Below are 18,777 nucleotides of genomic sequence, written 5' to 3'. Positions count from 1 at the left end.
ACAGTACATGGGATGTCACGCTTAATATTTTGCTGATTGATGGGATAAAATTGTACCTTGTTTTGGTTATAATTTATATTTTCTTGATTACTACTTAGATATCTTAAAGTCGGGTTTATTGTCAACCATTGTATCTTGTGTGAAATATTTGTTCATGTGTTCTGTCCATTTTTCTCTTGACTTTTTAAAAAAAATATCTCCTCCCAGTATGTAACTTTTATGTTTTAATTTTTTTTGAGACAGCTTTTGGTACATAGTAGTTGTTAACTTTACTGTAGTTGTATTTATCAGTCTTTTTCTAGACTTTTTCTAATCTAATGCCATAAAAATCTTCTGACCTTTTGTAAAACCTTACTTTTCTCATATAAATCCTGGAATTAATTTCTGTATTTTGTATGGAGGAGAGGTTTGGTGTCTCACCACAAAAAGATTGAGTAGTCCCCCTTTTTAAAAAAAAAATAATTCTCTGTATTGTCTATTTTGCTTTCTTCCTTTAAATGGAACAGTTTTGAAATACTTAAGTTGTATTGTTAATAGCTTTAAAGGCTGTGGAAGATGATTTAATCATTGTTTTACTTCCCCCTTCCTAGGTTAGTGACTTTGGAAAACAGCCCATGTATTACACCAGAGTTGCTTCGTATATTTCAGAATATGTCACCACTTCTAGGTAAGTTTTAAAACATAAAATTACTACTGTTTTAGAGGTAGCTGTAAATTATACCTTCCATTTTTAATAAACCCTTGATTTTAAGATATAAGTTGGATAGTATTCTAATAGTTTCTGAATTTTTTTTCCTGCAGTATAACTTTTTAGAACTATTTCTGTGTATTAAAGAGCAAACACTAAATTTACTTAATTGAAAAGTCATTTCATGTTATATCAGTTGTTCATAAATGAGCTCTATACATATTTCTGATTTAGCTAAGGAACCACTAAAATAAAGATGATTAAATATTAGAAAAGTATTTATTGTTTGTTGGGTATGTATGAGCTTGAAACAAGGAACCTTAATTTTCTTTTTTAAAAGTTCTTTATTTATTCGGCGGAGTCAGGGCTAGTTGTTGTGTCTTAGATGCGGCACACAGGGTCTTCACTGTGTGATTTTCGTCGTGTCTTGTGGAATCTTTTGTTGTGACGTGTGGACTCTAGTTGTGGCACGTTGGCTTAGTTGCTCTGAGGCCTGTGGGATCTTAGTTCCCTGACCAGGGATTGAACTCTGCCTCTGCATTGCAAGGCGGATTCTTTAACTGCTGGACCACCAGGGAAGTCCCGGAACCTTAATGTTTTGAAGCAACACTTTTGACATGTGACACTAGAGAACTAGACACTGTGCTAGCATTAGGCTCTTTAGTCTCTGTTAGCTACCATGGATTATATGTAGTTTGATTCCTTTCTGAACGTGAACATGTATGCTGATGATACTTAACCATAGAAAGCCAATGCTTGTCTGCTACATATCCGCTACCATTCACAAGTATGTGATATCTTAAATTTACAAAAAATACTTCTATAGAATTATTTTGCGTGTAATTGTTACCAGTGCAGATTCACATTTAAACCGTATAGACTATTTAAGAGTTGTATACAGTGCTACTTACTGGCCTTTTGCTTCTTTTTCAGTCTGCAAACTACTGCCATTTAAAAACATCGTTTATTTACAAAATGTAAAAATTGTTTACGCTTATTCCATTCAGAGTTCCCAATCTTTAATACTTACCCATGAAACGTCTTTTAATTCCTTTCTTTTGAGGAATCTAGTGCATTGTAAGACACTTAATAGCATCCTTAAAACTCACTGGATGCTGGTTTTAACAGCCAAAGTTTCCAGACATGGCCATATGTCCCCTAGAGGGCAAAATTGCCCATGGTTGAGAGATTTGAATTAAATTATTCATAGTCTGAAAATAAATACAGATCTATTGCATGGTCAACTCCTCTTGATACTTGGACCAGACAATAACTTTTTTTAAATCAGAGTTTTACTAGGAACTCATAGATACAGTGAATAGTGTTCAATATACTTGAAGATAAATTTGTTAATTTTAGGGCTGTTTTTTTACTATAAGTATGTAGTATTTGTTGAAGATAGCATTCCTTAGTATAAGCTGTACTTGGCATGATGGAGACATGGAAAACAGTATAAAGTGACTTAATTGCTTTTGCTTGTATACATCAATCTAGAAATAGCTTTTAAAATATCTGTGAGAAGAGATGGGAACTATGGTTTTCAAAATCAAATCTTTCTTAAATATTGTTTTCTTCTTCATAGACCTTGGTAAAATTTTAGATGGCAGTGATTTAGAAATTATATGTGGAGACATACCCGGAATGTAACCATTCTGATTTCTTACTTAAGTGTAGACCCTTCTGCCTTATTTATCACAGTGGTGGCCAAGTAGTTTGCTGTTCATTGTTTGTCTGTTAAACAATGTGCCCAAGTTCAGACTTGACTGAACTTGCTCCTTAAGGAGAAAAGGACAGTGTGAAGTTTTCCTAAGGATAACTTTATCCAATATAATTGTCTATCCTTTTATCCTGACATTTTATCTTACTTCTATTGTGAAACGGCTTCCCTGGTACCTCAGATCGTAAAGAATCTGCCTGCAGTGTAGGAGACCCGGCTTCGATTCCTGGGCCTGTAGATCCCTAGGAAAGGGATTGGCAAACCACTCCAGTGTCCTTGCCCATGGACTGAGGAGCCTGGCAGGCCATAGTTCATGGGCTTGCAAAGAGCCCACGACTGAGATACTAACACTTTTGTATATTTAGGTGACAACCTTTGTTATTTCTGTCTTTGATTAGCATGGTAACGAGTTGGTTAGTCTCTGTCCCCTCTACATTCTCTTTTTAACTGATATGTTCAATCCTAAAGTATACAAAATAATTCCTTTGAAACATTTTGAATTTGGGGTATGTTTTTCATCTACTGATAAAAACATATGGGTGGGTTCAGTTCAGTTGCTCAGTCGTGTCTGACTCTTTGCGACCCCATGGACTGTAGCGCACTAGGCTTCCCTGTCCATCACCAACTGTCAGAGCTTGCTTAAACTCATGTCTAAGGAGTCGGTGATGCCATCCAACCATCCCATCCTCTGTTGTCCCCTTCTCCTGTCTTCAGTCTTTCTCAGCATCAGGATCTTTTCCAATGAGTCAGTTCTTCACATCAGGTAACCAAGTATTATAGTTTCAGCTTTAGCATTAGTCCTTCCAGTGTATATTCAGGACTGATTTCCTTTAAGATTGACTGGTTGGATCTCCTTGCAGTCCAAGGGACTCTCAAGGGTCTTCTCCAACCCCACAGTGCAAAAGCATCAATTCTTCAGCGTTCAGCTTTCTTTATAGTCCAACTCTTAACATCTGTACATGAGTACTGGAAAAACCATAGCTTTGACTAGATGGATCTGTGTTGGCAAAGATACATCTCTGCTTTTTAGTATGTTCTCTAGGTTGGTCATAGCTTTTCTTCCAAGGAGCAAGCGTCTTTTATGGGTCATTCTCATCTAAATAGAATATCTTCTCACTTTGTACGATATGAGTTAGATAAGAACCCAGAACCTACACTTCTGCCAGGAAACATTTTTTAGTCTGTCCTATTGCAAGTGCATATGATTTCTAAAATAGTAGCAATACACAAAAATAAACTCAAAATGGATTAAAGATCTAAATGTAAGACCAGAAACTATAAAACTCTTAGAGGAGAACATAGGCAAAACACTCCGACATGAATCACAGCAGGATCCTCTATGACCCACCTCCCAGAATATTGGAAATAAAAACAAAAATAAACAAATGGGACCTAATGAAACTTAAAAGCTTTTGCACAACAAAGGAAACTATAAGCAAGGTGAAAAGACAGCCCTCAGATTGGGAGAAAATAATAGCAAATGAAGCAACAGATAAAGGATTAATCTCAAAAATATACAAGCAACTCCTGCAGCTCAATTCCAGAAAAATAAATGACCCAATCAAAAAATGGGCCAAAGAACTAAACAGACATTTCTCCAAAGAAGACATACAGATGGCTAACAAACACATGAAAAGATGCTCAACATCACTCATCAGAGAAATGCAAATCAAAACCACAGTGAGGTACCATTACACGCCAATCAGAATGGCTGCTATCCAAAAGTCTACAAGCAATAAATGCTGGAGAGGGTGTGGAGAAAAGGGAACCCTCTTACACTGTTGGTGGGAATGCAAACTAGTACAGCCGCTATGGAGAACAGTGTGGAGATTCCTTTAAAAACTGGAAATAGAACTGCCATATGACCCAGCAATCCCACTTCTGGGCATACACACCGAGGAAACCAGATCTGAAAGAGACACGTGCACCCCAATGTTCATTGCAGCACTGTTTATAATAGCCAGGACATGGAAGCAACCTAGATGCCCATCAGCAGACGAATGGATAAGGAAGCTGTGGTACATATACACCATGGAATATTACTCAGCCGTTAAAAAGAATTCATTTGAATCAGTTCTAATGAGATGGATGAAACTGGAGCCCATTATACAGAGTGAAGTTTAAGCCAGAAAGATAAAGACCAATACAGTATATTAATGCATATATATGGAATTTAGAAAGATGGTAACGATAACCCTATATGCAAAACAGAAAAAGAGACACAGATTTACAGAATAGACTTTTAGACTCTGTGGGAGAAGGCAAGGGTGGGATGTTTCGAGAGAACAGCATCGAAACATGTATATTATCTATGGTGAAACAGATCACCAGCCCAGGTTGAATGCATGAGACAAGTGCTCGGGGCTGGTGCACTGGGAAGACCCAGAGGGATTGGGTGGAGAGGGAGGTGGGAGGGGGGATCGGGATGGGGAATACATGTAAATCCATGGCTGATTCATGTCAATGTATGGCAAAAACCACTATAATATTGTAAAGTAATTAGCCTCCAACTAATAAAAATAAATGGGAAAAAAATAAAATAATAGCAATACAAAATTGAAAAGTTTTAGATTAAGATGATATTTTGGGGATCATGTTTTGATTTGTATAGTAAATACATTTAATTTATATTCTGTTTTACCATTATTGTTTGTGATATGACATGTAAAATAGCACTGCATAAACATTTGATCATACTCAATTTTAACAAAATGGTTTTTTGCTTTGCACTTTGAAAGGAATACCTAAAAACAAAATTATTTTCCTATACTATTCTTGTAATAATACTTTTAAGAACATTTTCTATGTGTAGGGTTTTCATAGGGGAGTGGATTTGAATAACAAAGCCCAAGAATTGAGGATTATAATTTTCAAAGTATAACAGGCACTCCTTTAAGTAGGGTTACATGTTCAATGCCAGCACAGTAGACACTCAGTAAATGCTTATTGAATGAACCCATTTAAGCAGATGTCAAAATATGATGGTAAAATGATACAGTTGCATGTGGTTTGTCATATTGGTACTAGAATTTAATTTGAAATGAAAGGTTGGATTATGTACTTATTTTCTAAAAAGAAAGAAAAGGGAGCTTAGTATTTTCTAAGTTGTTTTAACTAATGGGAGGTATATGGAAAGCATTAAGTTACAGGTTAATGCCAGTTTTTAGATAGATATTGATATACTATCAGTCAGAATAGCATTCAGAAAAAGTTTGTAAAGAAGGGCATGTAGCTTAGCTTTAAATGAATCACTTCATTTAAACTGACTGAACAATTAATTAATTTGTTCTTTATTATTATTGTTATTTTGGCAGAACTGAGTTCAGAAAGTCTCAGAACCTGCTTTAAGATCATCAATGGTTATATCTTTTTATCATCAACAGAATTTTTACAGGTATGTTGTAGTTTTTGCATTGTTAGAATTTATATAGTTATTATTTCATTGTTTCCTCTTTGAAATCAGAAATCTTATTTTGAAGCTTTTTCAAAGTTTAAAAGATGGATTTATTACTTTGGTTGGGGGGATCGTCATAAGCATTGCCCACTGCAAATGTGATGCAGTTCCATGAATTACATTATTTAACACAGAAAATATGCTCTACATATAAATATATCCTTATATTGCTATAAAAATCAGAATAACAGTAAGCTGTATTTTTATTTCTTAAACTTTTCCTACGGAGTTCTAATTGAAATTTTATATACTTAGAGCTTTAGTATCTAATACTCCAATAGATTATGAGTCCCAAATTCAATATTATGCCTTTTTTGATATTGCAGATATATTCATAAGTATAATTTGACTTTTCATTGCATTTCAGACCTATGCAGTAGGTCTATGTCAGTCCTTTTGTGAACTGCTAAAGGAAATTACTACAGATGGTCAAGTTCAAGTGCTGAAGGTAATGACTATTGTTGTAAGTTTTCCATCTGTATTTTGTGAAATTGGACCTTCATTTGGATTTGAATGATTGACAAGAAGGGGAAGAGTAATTCTAGACAGAATATTTTCTTTTAGCAGTATTAACGTGGTCTAATACTTCTGGACTAGGGATCTGAAATCTGATTGTGCATATAAGTCACCTGAAGATGTTGTTAAAATGTAGATTTCGCATTTCTAACCAAGTGTCTGCTGATGAGTCCCCAAAGTCTCCCCCGCCCCTGTCCTGAGACTTCACTTGGTGTAATAAGGCTTTAAAAACTTATAAATTACCCAAAGGGTGGTGACGTCTGATACTTCTCACCTGTCCAGTTTGTTCACCTGCTTTTGGGACACAGTATCCCACTATAATTTGGTATTTTTAATTTGGATTGGCTATTGAATTTAGAGTACCAAGTTGGTATGAATTGTGTATAAAAAAGAACCAATGTCGCATTATTACATTGTATACCTGAAGCCAATATGGTGTTATATGTCAGTTATATCCCCATTAAAAAAAACAACTGAAAAAAAAAACTGGAAAAAAACAAAACAAAACAACTGATAGGCTGTGAGTTGATTTTTATGCATTATATCTTTATGGAATCACTATATCTCTATATATTGTATATAATTGTGTATAATTAAGAACAGGCTCTGAGTTATCTATATATCTACATATTAAAGCTATGAATTGTATCAAATGTATATACTTAGATATAAATATTTTAAATATATATTAATATATCTTTACATGTATATGTGTGGTTCATACACACTTACTTTGTATGGAACTTTCTGAGAAGGTGTACTTGTTAAAAGCCTCTATTTTTTTGTTTCTAATTTCTTAGCTATGTTTTAAGTCAGATATGAGAGCTGGTTGGGTGAAGTATTATTTTAACATAACCAAGTAGCATTTTTTTTATGTGAAAGTCCTGGCTTTAGATCCTAAAAGCTATTTGATTTCCTCCCAATGAAATGAAAATGTGTTTTCCCAGAAAGGTTGATTGTTAGAAATGCATTAACCACAGTAATCAAAGCAGCAATCCATAGTATATTTTGGGAAACTAAGTGGGTATTAGTTTGTATAGATAGTAAAGTTTTCTTCCATATTAACCAACCATTGGAACTTATTCAAGCATCACACTATTTAATGTGCTGTTCTTCAGATATTTATTATACACTTAAATGCACGTATAAAGCTGCAGGTATCTGTGTTAGCATGGATGTTAATTTGATTTTCAAATGGCTGCATTTAATATCACTGCTGATTATTCAGTTTCACCATGTGGATCAGTTGAGTTCAGTCACTCAATCATGTCCGACTCTTGGCGACCCCATGGACTGCAGCACGCCAGGCCTCCCTATCCATTACCAACTCCTGGAGTTTACTCATATTCATGTCCATTGAGTCAGTGATGCCATCCCACCATCTCATCCTCTGTCGTCCCATTCTCCTCCTGCCTTCAGTCTTTCCCAGTGAGTCAGTTCTTCCCATCAGGTGGCCAAAGTACTGTAGTTACAGCTTCAGCATCAGTCCTTCCAATGAATATTCAGGACTGATTTCCTTTAGGATGGACTGGTTGGATCTCCAAGGGACTCTCAAGAGTCTTCTCCAACACCACAGTTCAAAAGCATCAATTCTTCGGTGCTCAGCTTTCTTTATAGTCCAACTCTCACATCCATACATGACCACTGGAAAAACCATAGCCTTGATTAGACAGACCTTTGTTGGCAAAGTCATGTCTCTGCATTTTAATATGCTGCCTACGTTGGTCATAACTTTCCTTCTAGGGAGTAAGCATCTTTTAATTTCATGGCTGCAATCACCATCTGCAATGATTTTGGAGCTCCTCAAAATAAAGTCAGCCACTGTTTCTACTGTTTCCCCATCTATTTGCCAATAAGTGATGGGACCAGGATGCCATGATCTTAGTTTTCTGAATGTTGAGCTTTAAGCCAACTTTTTTACTCTCCTCTTTCACTTTCATCAAGAGGCTCTTTAGTTCTTCTTCACTTTCTGCCATAAGGGTGGTGTCATCTGCATATCTGAGGTTATTGATATTTCTCCTGGTTCTAGCTTGTGCTTCATCCAGTCCAGCATTTCCCATGCTGTACTGTATATAAGTTAAATAAGCAGGGTGACAATATATAGCCTTGACGTACTCCTTTTCCTATTTGGAACCAGTCTGTTGTTCCATGTCCAGTTCTAAGTGTTGCTTCTTGACCTGCATACAGATTTCTCAAGAGGCAGGTCAGGTGGTCTGGTATTCCCATCTCTTGAAGAATTTTCCACAGTTTGTCATGGTCCACACAGTAAAAGACTTTGGCGTAGTCAATAAAGCAGAAATAGATGTTTTTCTGGAACTCTCTTGCTTTTATGATGATCCAGCAGATGTTGGCAATTTGATCTCTGGTTCTTCTCCCTTTTCTAAATCCAGCTTGAACATCTGGAAGTTCACAGTTCATGTACTGTTGAAGCCTGGCTTGGAGAAATTTGAGCATTACTTTGCTAGCGTGTGAGATGAGTGCAGTACTTTGAGCATTCTTTGGCATTGCCTTTCTTTGTGATTCAAATGAAAACTGACCTTTTCCAATCCTGTGGCACTGCTGAGTTTTCCGAATTTGCTGGCATATTGAGTGCAGCACTTTCACAGCATCATCTTTTAGGATTTGAAATAGCTCAACTGGAATTCCATCACCTCCACTAGCTTTGTTCTTAGTGATGCTTCTTCCTAAGGGCCACTTGACTTCGCATTCTAGGATGTCTGGCTCTATTTGAGTGATCACACAATCGTGATTATCTGGGTCATGAAGATCTTTCTTGTATAGTTCTTCTGTGTATTCTTGCCGCCTCTTCTTAATACCTTCTGCTTCTGTTAGGTCGATACCATTTCTGTCCTTTATTGTGCCCATCTTTGCATGAAAAGTTCCCTTGGTATCTCTAATTTTCTTGAAGAGATCTCTAGTCTTTCCCATTCTATTGTTTTCCTCTGTTTCTTTGCATTGATCACTGAGGAAGGCGTTCTTATCTCTCCTTGCTATTCTTTGGAACTCTGCTTTCAAATGGGTATATTTTTCCTTTTCTCCTTTGCTTTTCAATTCTCTTCTTTTTACAGCTATTTGTAAGGCCTCCTCAGACAACCATTTTGCCTTTTTCTTGGGGATGGTCTTTATCACTGCCTCCTGCACAATGTCAGGAATCTCTGTCCATAGTTCTTCAGGCACTTTATCAGATCTAATCCCTTCAATCTGTTTGTCACTTCCATTGTATAATCATAAGGGATTTGATTTAGGTCATACCTGAATGGTCTAGTGGTTTTCCTTACTTTCTTCAATTTAAGTCTGAATTTGGCAATAAGGAGTTAATGATCTGAGCCACAATCAGCTCATGGTCTTGTTTTTGCTGACTGTATAGAGCTTCTTCATTTTTGGCTGCAAAGAATATAATCAGTCTGATTTCAGTATTGATCATCTGATGATGTCCATGTGTAGAGTCTTCTCTTGTGTTGTTGGAAGAGGGTGATTGCTATGACCAGTGCATTCTCTTGGCAAAACTCTGTTAGCCTTTGCCCAGTTTCATTCTGTACTCCAAGGCCAAATTTTCCTGTTACTCCAGGTATTTCTTGACTTCCTACTTTTGCATTCTAGTCCCCTGTAATGAAAGGGACATCTTTTTGGGTGTTAGTTCTAGATGGTCAGGTAGGTCTTCATAGAACCATTAAACTTCAGCTTCAACTGACCATGTGAGTCAGGTGTCAGCAAACTTTTTGTATAGTACATGTTTCAGGTTTTGTGGGCCATAGCGTTTTTGTCTAAACTGTTTATATCTGTTGTTGTGGATTGAAAGCAGGCATAGACTACATGTATCCAACAAAATCATGCAGTTGTTTGGATCTGGCCCAGCAGCATTGTCTGCCAACCCCTGCTGTTGGTCTTCAGTGCATTCTTCTAAGCCCATGTGATGGGAAAAGCACAGTTTCTGCTTTTGAGTAGTCATTCTTTTCGGGGCTGGAAGCTGGTAAACAGGCAGCCCATATTTAGTGTGTTACATAGTTTTGGATTAGAGGTATCTCAGATTACCTGGTGAATTTTTTGAAAATTTGAGTACATATTTGACATAAGATGTTAGGATTTCTTTTTTAAAAAGTTCCCCAGGTGATTTTCATGAGCACTTTCTGCTATGAAAGTTAGAAAGTTAAGTCACTCAGTCATGTCTGACTCTTGGTGATGCCACGGACTGTAGCCCACCAGGCTCCTTGGTTCATGGGATTCTCCAGGCAAGAATACTGGAGTGGGTTGCCATTTCCTTCTCCAGGGGATCTTCCTGACCCAGGGATCGAACCCAGGTCTCCCGCATTGCAGGCAGACGCTTTAACCACATTGCTGTCTATTCGCTTTATGTTCCTCTGGGAATACAGAAGTGATCTTCCAACCCAACATTTTGCAGAGAACATTTTTCAGAGAGAGCGAGTTGAGATGGGAACTGAGTCTTAACTGTTTGGTTGGGTTAGGGTTGCTGATAAAACATAGTATTTTTATTTGCTAAATCTGGCAATCCTAGCAGGGTAAATTAGATTAATACAGTATTAGATACTGCAGAGACGTGAACAAGAACAGGAGGGACTATTGTGAGAATTATCTGTTGAGGGTGGGGATAATGGTGTTATTTAAAACCTTTAGTATCGATAAATTGGAGAGGTTCATATGCCAAATTACTGAAGTGTTAAATTGTAAAGCAATGAGAAAATGATGATATCATTAAGAATGATATTTGTTTCCTAGGGCTAGCATAACAAAGTACTGCAATCTGAGTGGTTTATAACAACGGGAACTAATCTATAATATTTATAGTGATTATCTTTCCCACAGAGTCCTAGGAACTAGAAGTCGGAAATCACGGTGCTCATAGGGCCACACTGTCTCTGAGGACTCTAGAGGAAAATCTGTTCCTTGCCTTTTTCTTAGCTTCTGGTAGTTAGCAGCAGTTTCTGACTTCCTTCGCTTCAACATGCGTCACTCCAGTCTTTGCCTCGGTTGTCGCATGACCTTCTCCTTATATCTCTGTCTTCTCTCCTTATAAGGGCACCAGTCATAATGACTTAAGTGTGTGTAACTCGCTCAGATGTGTCTAACTCTTGCACCCCCACGGACTGTATCCTGCCAGGCTCCTCTGTCCATGGGGTTTCCCAGGCAAGAATACTGGAGTGGGTTGCCAGTTCCTTCTCCAGGGGATCTTCCTGATGCAGGGATCGAACCTGGGTGTCCCCTATTGCAGGCAGATTCTTCACCCTCTGAACCACCAGGGATGGGGCCTACCCTAATTACTCCATCTTAATTATACCTGCAAAGATCTTCCTGGCTCTCCTGAATTGGCAGGCTCACCTCTCTCCCCACCACCAAACCACCAGGGAGGCCCTTCAGTATTCATTCTTAAATGAATTATATCTTATTGATGTTTAGGTTGATATTTTTTTTTAGGTTGATATTTAAGAGTGATTCAATTAAAGTGTCATTGGAGACTTCTGAGAGATTTCTTGCAGAAAGGCTTTTAACAAGGCTTGAAATAAAAAGTTCTTTGGTTAATTCTGATTTTTCCCAGAAAGATTATTTCTCTAACCCATTACATTCTTCAGCACACTCTCTGATTTGGCGTTTTATGCTTGAAATCACAATGGAAACTTAAATCCGAAATCATAGTATTGTAAGCTAGGAAGTGGGTAAATATAGAATGAAAATACAGCAGGACTCTTTGGTTTTAATTTCATAGGTTCTTTGGTTTCTTATTTAGAGTAGAGGATAAAGGATGGATTTGGTTTCTTATTTAGAGTAGAGGATAAAGGATGGAAGCATAGGCCCTTGTTCCTGAGAAGCTTCTGGGCCCTGAAGGAGTAATAATCTGTGTGTGACTGGTCTTGACCCCAGATACGTGAGGCCTATTTGCCACCATGTGTCTGTCAGCCTCACTTCTACTAATTTCAAAGTATTCTAGCCCTAAAGCTTACAAGCCAAGTAACATTTGTCCTGTTGTTTGCTGAAATGTTTTTGTGAATTTTTATTGCACTTACTCTCTTACCAAACTGATTATGTTGAGGATTCCATGTGTCTTACAGAATCTGAGCTTCATCTTTTGCCTCAGTGATAATTTCTTCTCTGAAAGTAGAGATACAAGGAATTGATACTTTGAACTTAATTCTGTTTGAGAAATAACTGATTGGTAATGTGGGAGTGATAGATATTTGAGAGAAAGTTGCCTTGTCATTTTGATGTTGCTTTTGTAGATTTTTCAGTGTGTGTGTTTTATCTTTCTTTTCTTGACTGTAAGCTTTTCCATGAGCCTAAGTTTAGTAAATAATAACTGCATGTGGAATGTTATTTTCTCCTTGACCAGTGTCTTCGTTTTGTACCCCCAGCTCTGCTACTTACACATTCTTGAGTACATTCTGGACTTAAATTCTCTTATTTATTCTAAAAGGTGTTATGCTATATGATTTTAATAATCTGTAATTACCATTATCTGAAATTCTTGTGTTAAATTATAATCTATAAATTCTAAGTGATGAAAAACTTAGAATTTTTCCTATGTTTAAACACCTACCAGAAAAAATTTAAATAGATTTTTCCTCCTGCTTTTCTGCAATATTATTAGTTAAGTAATTGTTGAAGACAGCTTGTTCTGTCATACAGAATGAGATTGTGAAATTTATTTGAATAGTGAGGCAAGTTTTTAGGATATGTCCTAAGGAGACTATTTTCTCTTACTGTTTAAGTTATTTTCTTTTTTTTTTTTTTTCTTTTTTTTTTTTTCCAGTGGGTTTTGTCATACATTGATATGAATCAGCCATGGATTTACATGTATTCCCAATCCCGATCTCCCCTCCCACCTCCCTCTCCACCCGATTCCTCTGGGTCTTCCCAGTGCACCAGGCCGGAGCACTTGTCTCGTGCATCCCACCTGGGCTGGTGATCTGTTTCACCATAGATAGGATACATGCTGTTCTTTTGAAATATCCCACCCTCACATTCTCCCACAAAGTTCAAAAGTCTGTTCTGTATTTCTGTGTCTCTTTTTCTGTTCTGCATATAGGGTTATCGTTATCACCTTTCTAAATTCCATATACATGTGTCAGTATGCTGTAATGTTCTTTATCTTTCTGGCTTACTTCACTCTGTATAATGGGCTCCAGCTTCATCCATCTCATTAGGACTGGTTCAAATGAATTCTTTTTAATGGCTGAGTAATATTCCATGGTGTATATGTACCACAGCTTCCTTATCCATTCATCTGCTGATGGGCATCTAGGTTGCTTCCATGTCCTGGCTATTATAAACAGTGCTGCGATGAACATTGGGGTGCACGTGTCTCTTTCAGATCTGGTTTCCTCAGTGTGTATGCCCAGAAGTGGGATTGCTGGGTCATATGGCAGTTCTATTTCCAGTTTTTTAAGAAATCTCCACACTGTTCTCCATAGCGGCTGTACTAGTTTGCATTCCCACCAACAGTGTAAGAGGGTTCCCTTTTCTCCACACCCTCTCCAGCATTTATTGCTTGTAGACTTTTGGATAGCAGCCATCCTGACTGGCGTGTAATGGTACCTCATTGTGGTTTTGATTTGTATTTCTCTAATAATGAGTGATGTTGAGCATCTTTTCATGTGTTTGTTAGCCATCTGTATGTCTTCTTTGGAGAAATGTCTGTTTAGTTCTTTGGCCCATTTTTTGATTGGGTCATTTATTTTTCTGGAATTGAGCTTCAGGAGTTGCTTGTATATTTTTGAGATTAATCCTTTATCTGTTTCTTCATTTGCTATTATTTTCTCCCAATCTGAGGGCTGTCTTTTCACCTTACTTATAGTTTCCTTTGTAGTGCAAAAGCTTTTAAATTTCATTAGGTCCCATTTGTTTAGTTTTGCTTTTATTTCCAATATTCTGGGAGGTGGGTCATAGAGGATCTTGCTTTGATTTATGTCGGAGAGTGTTTTGCCTATGTTCTCCTCTAGGAGTTTTATAGTTTCTGGTCTTACATTTAGATCTTTAATCCATTTTGAGTTTATTTTCGTGTATGGTGTTAGAAAGTGTTCTAGTTTCATTCTTTTACAAGTGGTTGACCAGTTTTCCCAGCACCACTTGTTAAAGAGGTTGTCTTTTTTCCATTGTATATCCTTGCCTCCTTTGTCAAAGATAAGGTGTCCATAGATTCGTGGATTTATCTCTGGGCTTTCTATTCTGTTCCATTGATCTATATTTCTGTCTTTGTGCCAGTACCATACTGTCTTGATGACTGTGGCTTTGTAGTAGAGTCTGAAGTCAGGCAGGTTGATTCCTCCAGCTCCATTCTTCTTTCTCAAGATTACTTTGGCTATTCGAGGTTTTTTGTATTTCCATACAAATTGTGAAATTCTTTGGTCTAGTTCTGTGAAAAATACTGTTGGTAGCTTGATAGGGATTGCATTGAATCTATAGACTGCTTTGGGTAGAATAGCCATTTTGACAATATTAATTCTTCCAATCCATGAACATGGTATGTTTCTCCATCTGTTTGTGTCCTCTTTGATTTCTTTCATCAGTGTTTTATAGTTTTCTATGTATAGGTCCTTTGTTTCTTTAGGTAGATATACTCCTAAGTATTTTATTCTTTTTGTTGCAATGGTGAATGGTATTGTTTCCTTAATTTCTCTGTCTGTTTTTTCATTGTTAGTATATAGGAATGCAAGGGATTTCTGTGTGTTAATTTTATATCCTGCAACTTTACTATATTCATTGATTAGCTCTAGTAATTTTCTGGTAGAGTCTTTAGGGTTTTCTATGTAGAGGATCATGTCATCTGCAAACAGTGAGAGTTTTACTTCTTCTTTTCCTATCTGGATTCCTTTTACTTCTTTTTCTGCTCTGATTGCTGTGGCCAGAACTTCCAACACTATGTTGAATAGTAGTGGTGAGAGTGGGCACCCTTGTATTGTTCCTGATTTCAGGGGAAATGCCTTCAATTTTTCACCATTGAGGGTGATGCTTGCTGTGGGTTTGTCATATATAGCTTTTATTATGTTGAGGTATGTTCCTTCTATTCCTGCTTTTTGGAGAGTTTTAATCATAAATGAGTGTTGAATTTTGTCAAAGGCTTTCTCTGCATCTATTGAGATAATCATATGGTTTTTATCTTTCAATTTGTTAATGTGGTGTATTACATTGATTGATTTGCGGATATTAAAGAATCCTTGCATTCCTGGGATAAAGCCCACTTGGTCATGGTGTATGTTTTAATATGTTGTTGGATTCTGTTTGCTAGAATTTTGTTAAGGATTTTTGCATCTATGTTCATCAGTGATATTGGCCTGTAGTTTTCTTTTTTTGTGGCATCTTTGTCTGGTTTTGGAATTAGGGTGATGGTGGCCTCATAGAATGAGTTTGGAAGCTTACCTTCTTCTGCAATTTTCTGGAAGAGTTTGAGTAAGATAGGTGTTAGCTCTTCTCTAAATTTTTGGTAGAATTCAGCTGTGAAGCCATCTGGTCCTGGGCTTTTGTTTGCTGGAAGATTTTTGATGACAGTTTCGATTTCCTTGCTTGTGATGGGTCTGTTAAGATCTTCTATTTCTTCCTGGTTCAGTTTTGGAAAGTTATACTTTTCTAAGAATTTGTCCATTTCATCCAAGTTGTCCATTTTATTGGCATAGAGCTGCTGGTAGTAGTCTCTTATGATCCTTTGTATTTCAGTGTTGTCTGTTGTGATCTCTCCATTTTCATTTCTAATTTTGTTAATTTGGTTTTTCTCTCTTTGTTTCTTAATGAGTCTTGCTAATGGTTTGTCAATTTTGTTTATTTTTTCAAAAAACCAGCTTTTAGCTTTGTTGATTTTTGCTATGGTCTCTTTAGTTTCTTTTGCATTTATTTCTGCCCTGATTTTTAAGATTTCTTTCCTTCTGCTAACTCTGGGGTTCTTCATTTCTTCCTTCTCTAATTGCTTTAGGTGTAGAGTTAGGTTATTTAATTGGTTTTTTTCCTGTTTCTTGATGTAAGCCTGTAATGCTATGAACCTTCCCCTTAGCACTGCTTTTACAGTGTCCCATAGGTTTTGGGTTGTTGTGTTTACATTTTCATTCATTTCTATACATATTTTGATTTCTTTTTTGATTTCTTCTATGATTTGTTGGTTATTCAGAAGCGTGTTATTTAGCCTCCATATGTTTGAAGTTTTAACAATTTTTTCCCTGTAATTGAGATCTAATCTTACTGCACTGTGGTCAGAAAAGATGACTGGAATGATTTCAATTTTTTTGAATTTTCCAAGACCAGATTTATGGCCCAGGATGTGATCTATTCTGGAGAATGTTCCGTGTGCACTTGAGAAAAAGGTGAAGTTGATTGTTTTGGGGTGAAATGTCCTATAGATATCAATTAGGTCTAGCTGGTCCATTGTGTCATTTAAGGTTTGTGTTTCCTTGTTAATTTTCTGTTTAGTTGATCTATCCATAGTTGTGAGTGGGGTATTAAAGTCTCCCACTATTATTGTGTTACTATTAATTTCCTCTTTCATACTCGTTAGTGTTTGCCGTACATATTGCGGTGCTCCTATGTTGGGTGCATATATATTTATAATTGTTATATCTTCTTTTTTGATTGATCCTTTGATCATTATGTAGTGTCCTTCTTTGTCTCTTTTCACTTCCTTTATTTGAAAGTCTATTTTATCTGATATGAGTATTGCGACTCCTGCTTTCTTTTGGCCTCCGTTTGCATGAAATATTTTTTTCCAGCCCTTCACTTTTAGTCTGTATGTGTCTCTTGTTTTGAGGTGGGTCTCTTGTAGACAGCATATATAGGGGTCTTGTTTTTGTATCCATTCAGCCAATCTTTGTCTTTTGGTTGGGGCATTCAACCCATTTACATTTAGGGTAATTATTGATAGGTGTGGTCCCGTTGCCATTTACTTTGTTGTTTTGGGTTCACGTTTGTACAGCCTTTCTGCATTTCCTGTCTAGAGAAGATCCTTTAGCATTTGTTGAAGAGCTGGTTTGGTGGTGCTGAATTCTCTCAGCTTTTGCTTATCTGTAAAGCTTTTGAATTCTCCTTCATATCTGAATGAGATCCTTGCTGGGTACAGTAATCTAGGTTGTAGGTTATTCTCTTTCATTACTTTCAGTACGTCCTGCCATTCCCTTCTGGCCTGGAGGGTTTCTATTGATAGATCAGCTGTTATCCTTATGGGAATCCCTTTGTGTGTTATTTGTTGTTTTTCCCTTGCTGCTTTTAATATTTGTTCTTTGTGTTTGATCTTTGTTAATTTGATTAATATGTGTCTTGGGGTGTTTCGCCTTGGGTTTATCCTGTTTGGGACTCTCTGGGTTTCTTGGACTTGGGTGGCTATTTCCTTCCGCATTTTAGGGAAGTTTTCAGCTATTATCTCCTCGAGTATTTTCTCATGGCCTTTCTTTTTGTCTTCTTCTTCTGGAACTCCTATGATTCGAATGTTGGGGCGTTTCACAGTGTCCCAGAGGTCCCTGAGGTTGTCCTCATTTCTTTTGATCCTTTTTTCTTTTTTCCTCTCTGCTTCATTTATTTCCACCATTTTATCTTCTACCTCACTTATCCTATCTTCTGCCTCCGTTATTCTACTCTTGGTTCCCTCCAAAGTGTTTTTGATCTCATTCATTGCATTATTCATTTGTAATTGACTCTTTTTTATTTCTTCTAGGTCTTTATTAAACAGTTCTTGAATCTTTTCAATCTTTGTTTCCAGGCTATTTATCTGTAACTCCATTTTGTTTTCAAGATTTTGGATCATTTTTATTATCATTATTCTAAATTCTTTTTCAGGTAGATTCCCTATCTCCTCCTCTTTTGTTTGACTTGGTGGGCATTTTTCATGTTCCTTTACCTGTTGGGTATTTCTTTGCCTTTTCATCTTGTTTAGATTGCTGTATCTGGAGTGGGCTTTCTGTATTCTGGAGGTCTGTGGTTCCTTTTTGTTGTGGAGGATTAACCCAGTGGGTGGGGTTTGACGATTGGCTTGTCGAGATTTCCTGGTTAGGGAAGCTTGCATCAGTGTTCTGGTGTGTGGAACTTGATTTCTTCTCTTTGGAGAGCAATGGAGTGCCCAGTAATGAGTTTTGAGATGGGTCTATGTGTTAGGTGTGACCTTGGGCAGCCTGTGTATTGATGCTCAGGGCTATGTTCCTGCGTTGCTGGAGAATTTGCGTGGTATGTCTTACTCTAAAACTTATTGGCTCTTGTGTGGTGGTTGGTTTCAGTGTAGGTATGGAGGCTTTTGGACAGTCACTTATTACTTAAAGTTCCTTGTAGTCAGGAGTTTTCTGGTGTTCTCAGGTTTTGGGCTTAAGTCTCCTGCCTCTGGATTTCAGTTTTATTCTTCCTGTAGTCTCAGGACTTCTCCAACTATACAGCCCTGATAAGAAAACTTCTAGGTTAATGGCTAAAAGATTCTCCCCCGTTAGGGAC

General features: G+C 37.1%; 1 protein-coding gene across 2 annotated transcripts in view; it reads left to right on the top strand.

The window, feature by feature from the left end:
- IPO11 (importin 11) overlaps positions 1-18,777 on the top strand; it is a 196,323-nt gene that overhangs the window by 100,673 nt on the left and 76,873 nt on the right. For both annotated transcript variants that reach the window (XM_061129709.1, XM_061129710.1), the window contains exons 22-24: positions 591-667; positions 5,720-5,799; positions 6,227-6,307. In XM_061129709.1, coding sequence (XP_060985692.1) covers positions 591-667; positions 5,720-5,799; positions 6,227-6,307 — 238 coding nt within the window. The remainder of the gene's footprint in view (positions 1-590; positions 668-5,719; positions 5,800-6,226; positions 6,308-18,777) is intronic.

This window comes from Dama dama, chromosome 25 (assembly GCF_033118175.1).
Source record: "Dama dama isolate Ldn47 chromosome 25, ASM3311817v1, whole genome shotgun sequence".
In the NCBI taxonomy this organism is placed as follows: Eukaryota; Metazoa; Chordata; class Mammalia; order Artiodactyla; family Cervidae; genus Dama; species Dama dama.
This window is presented reverse-complemented; position numbering and strand designations above follow the sequence as displayed.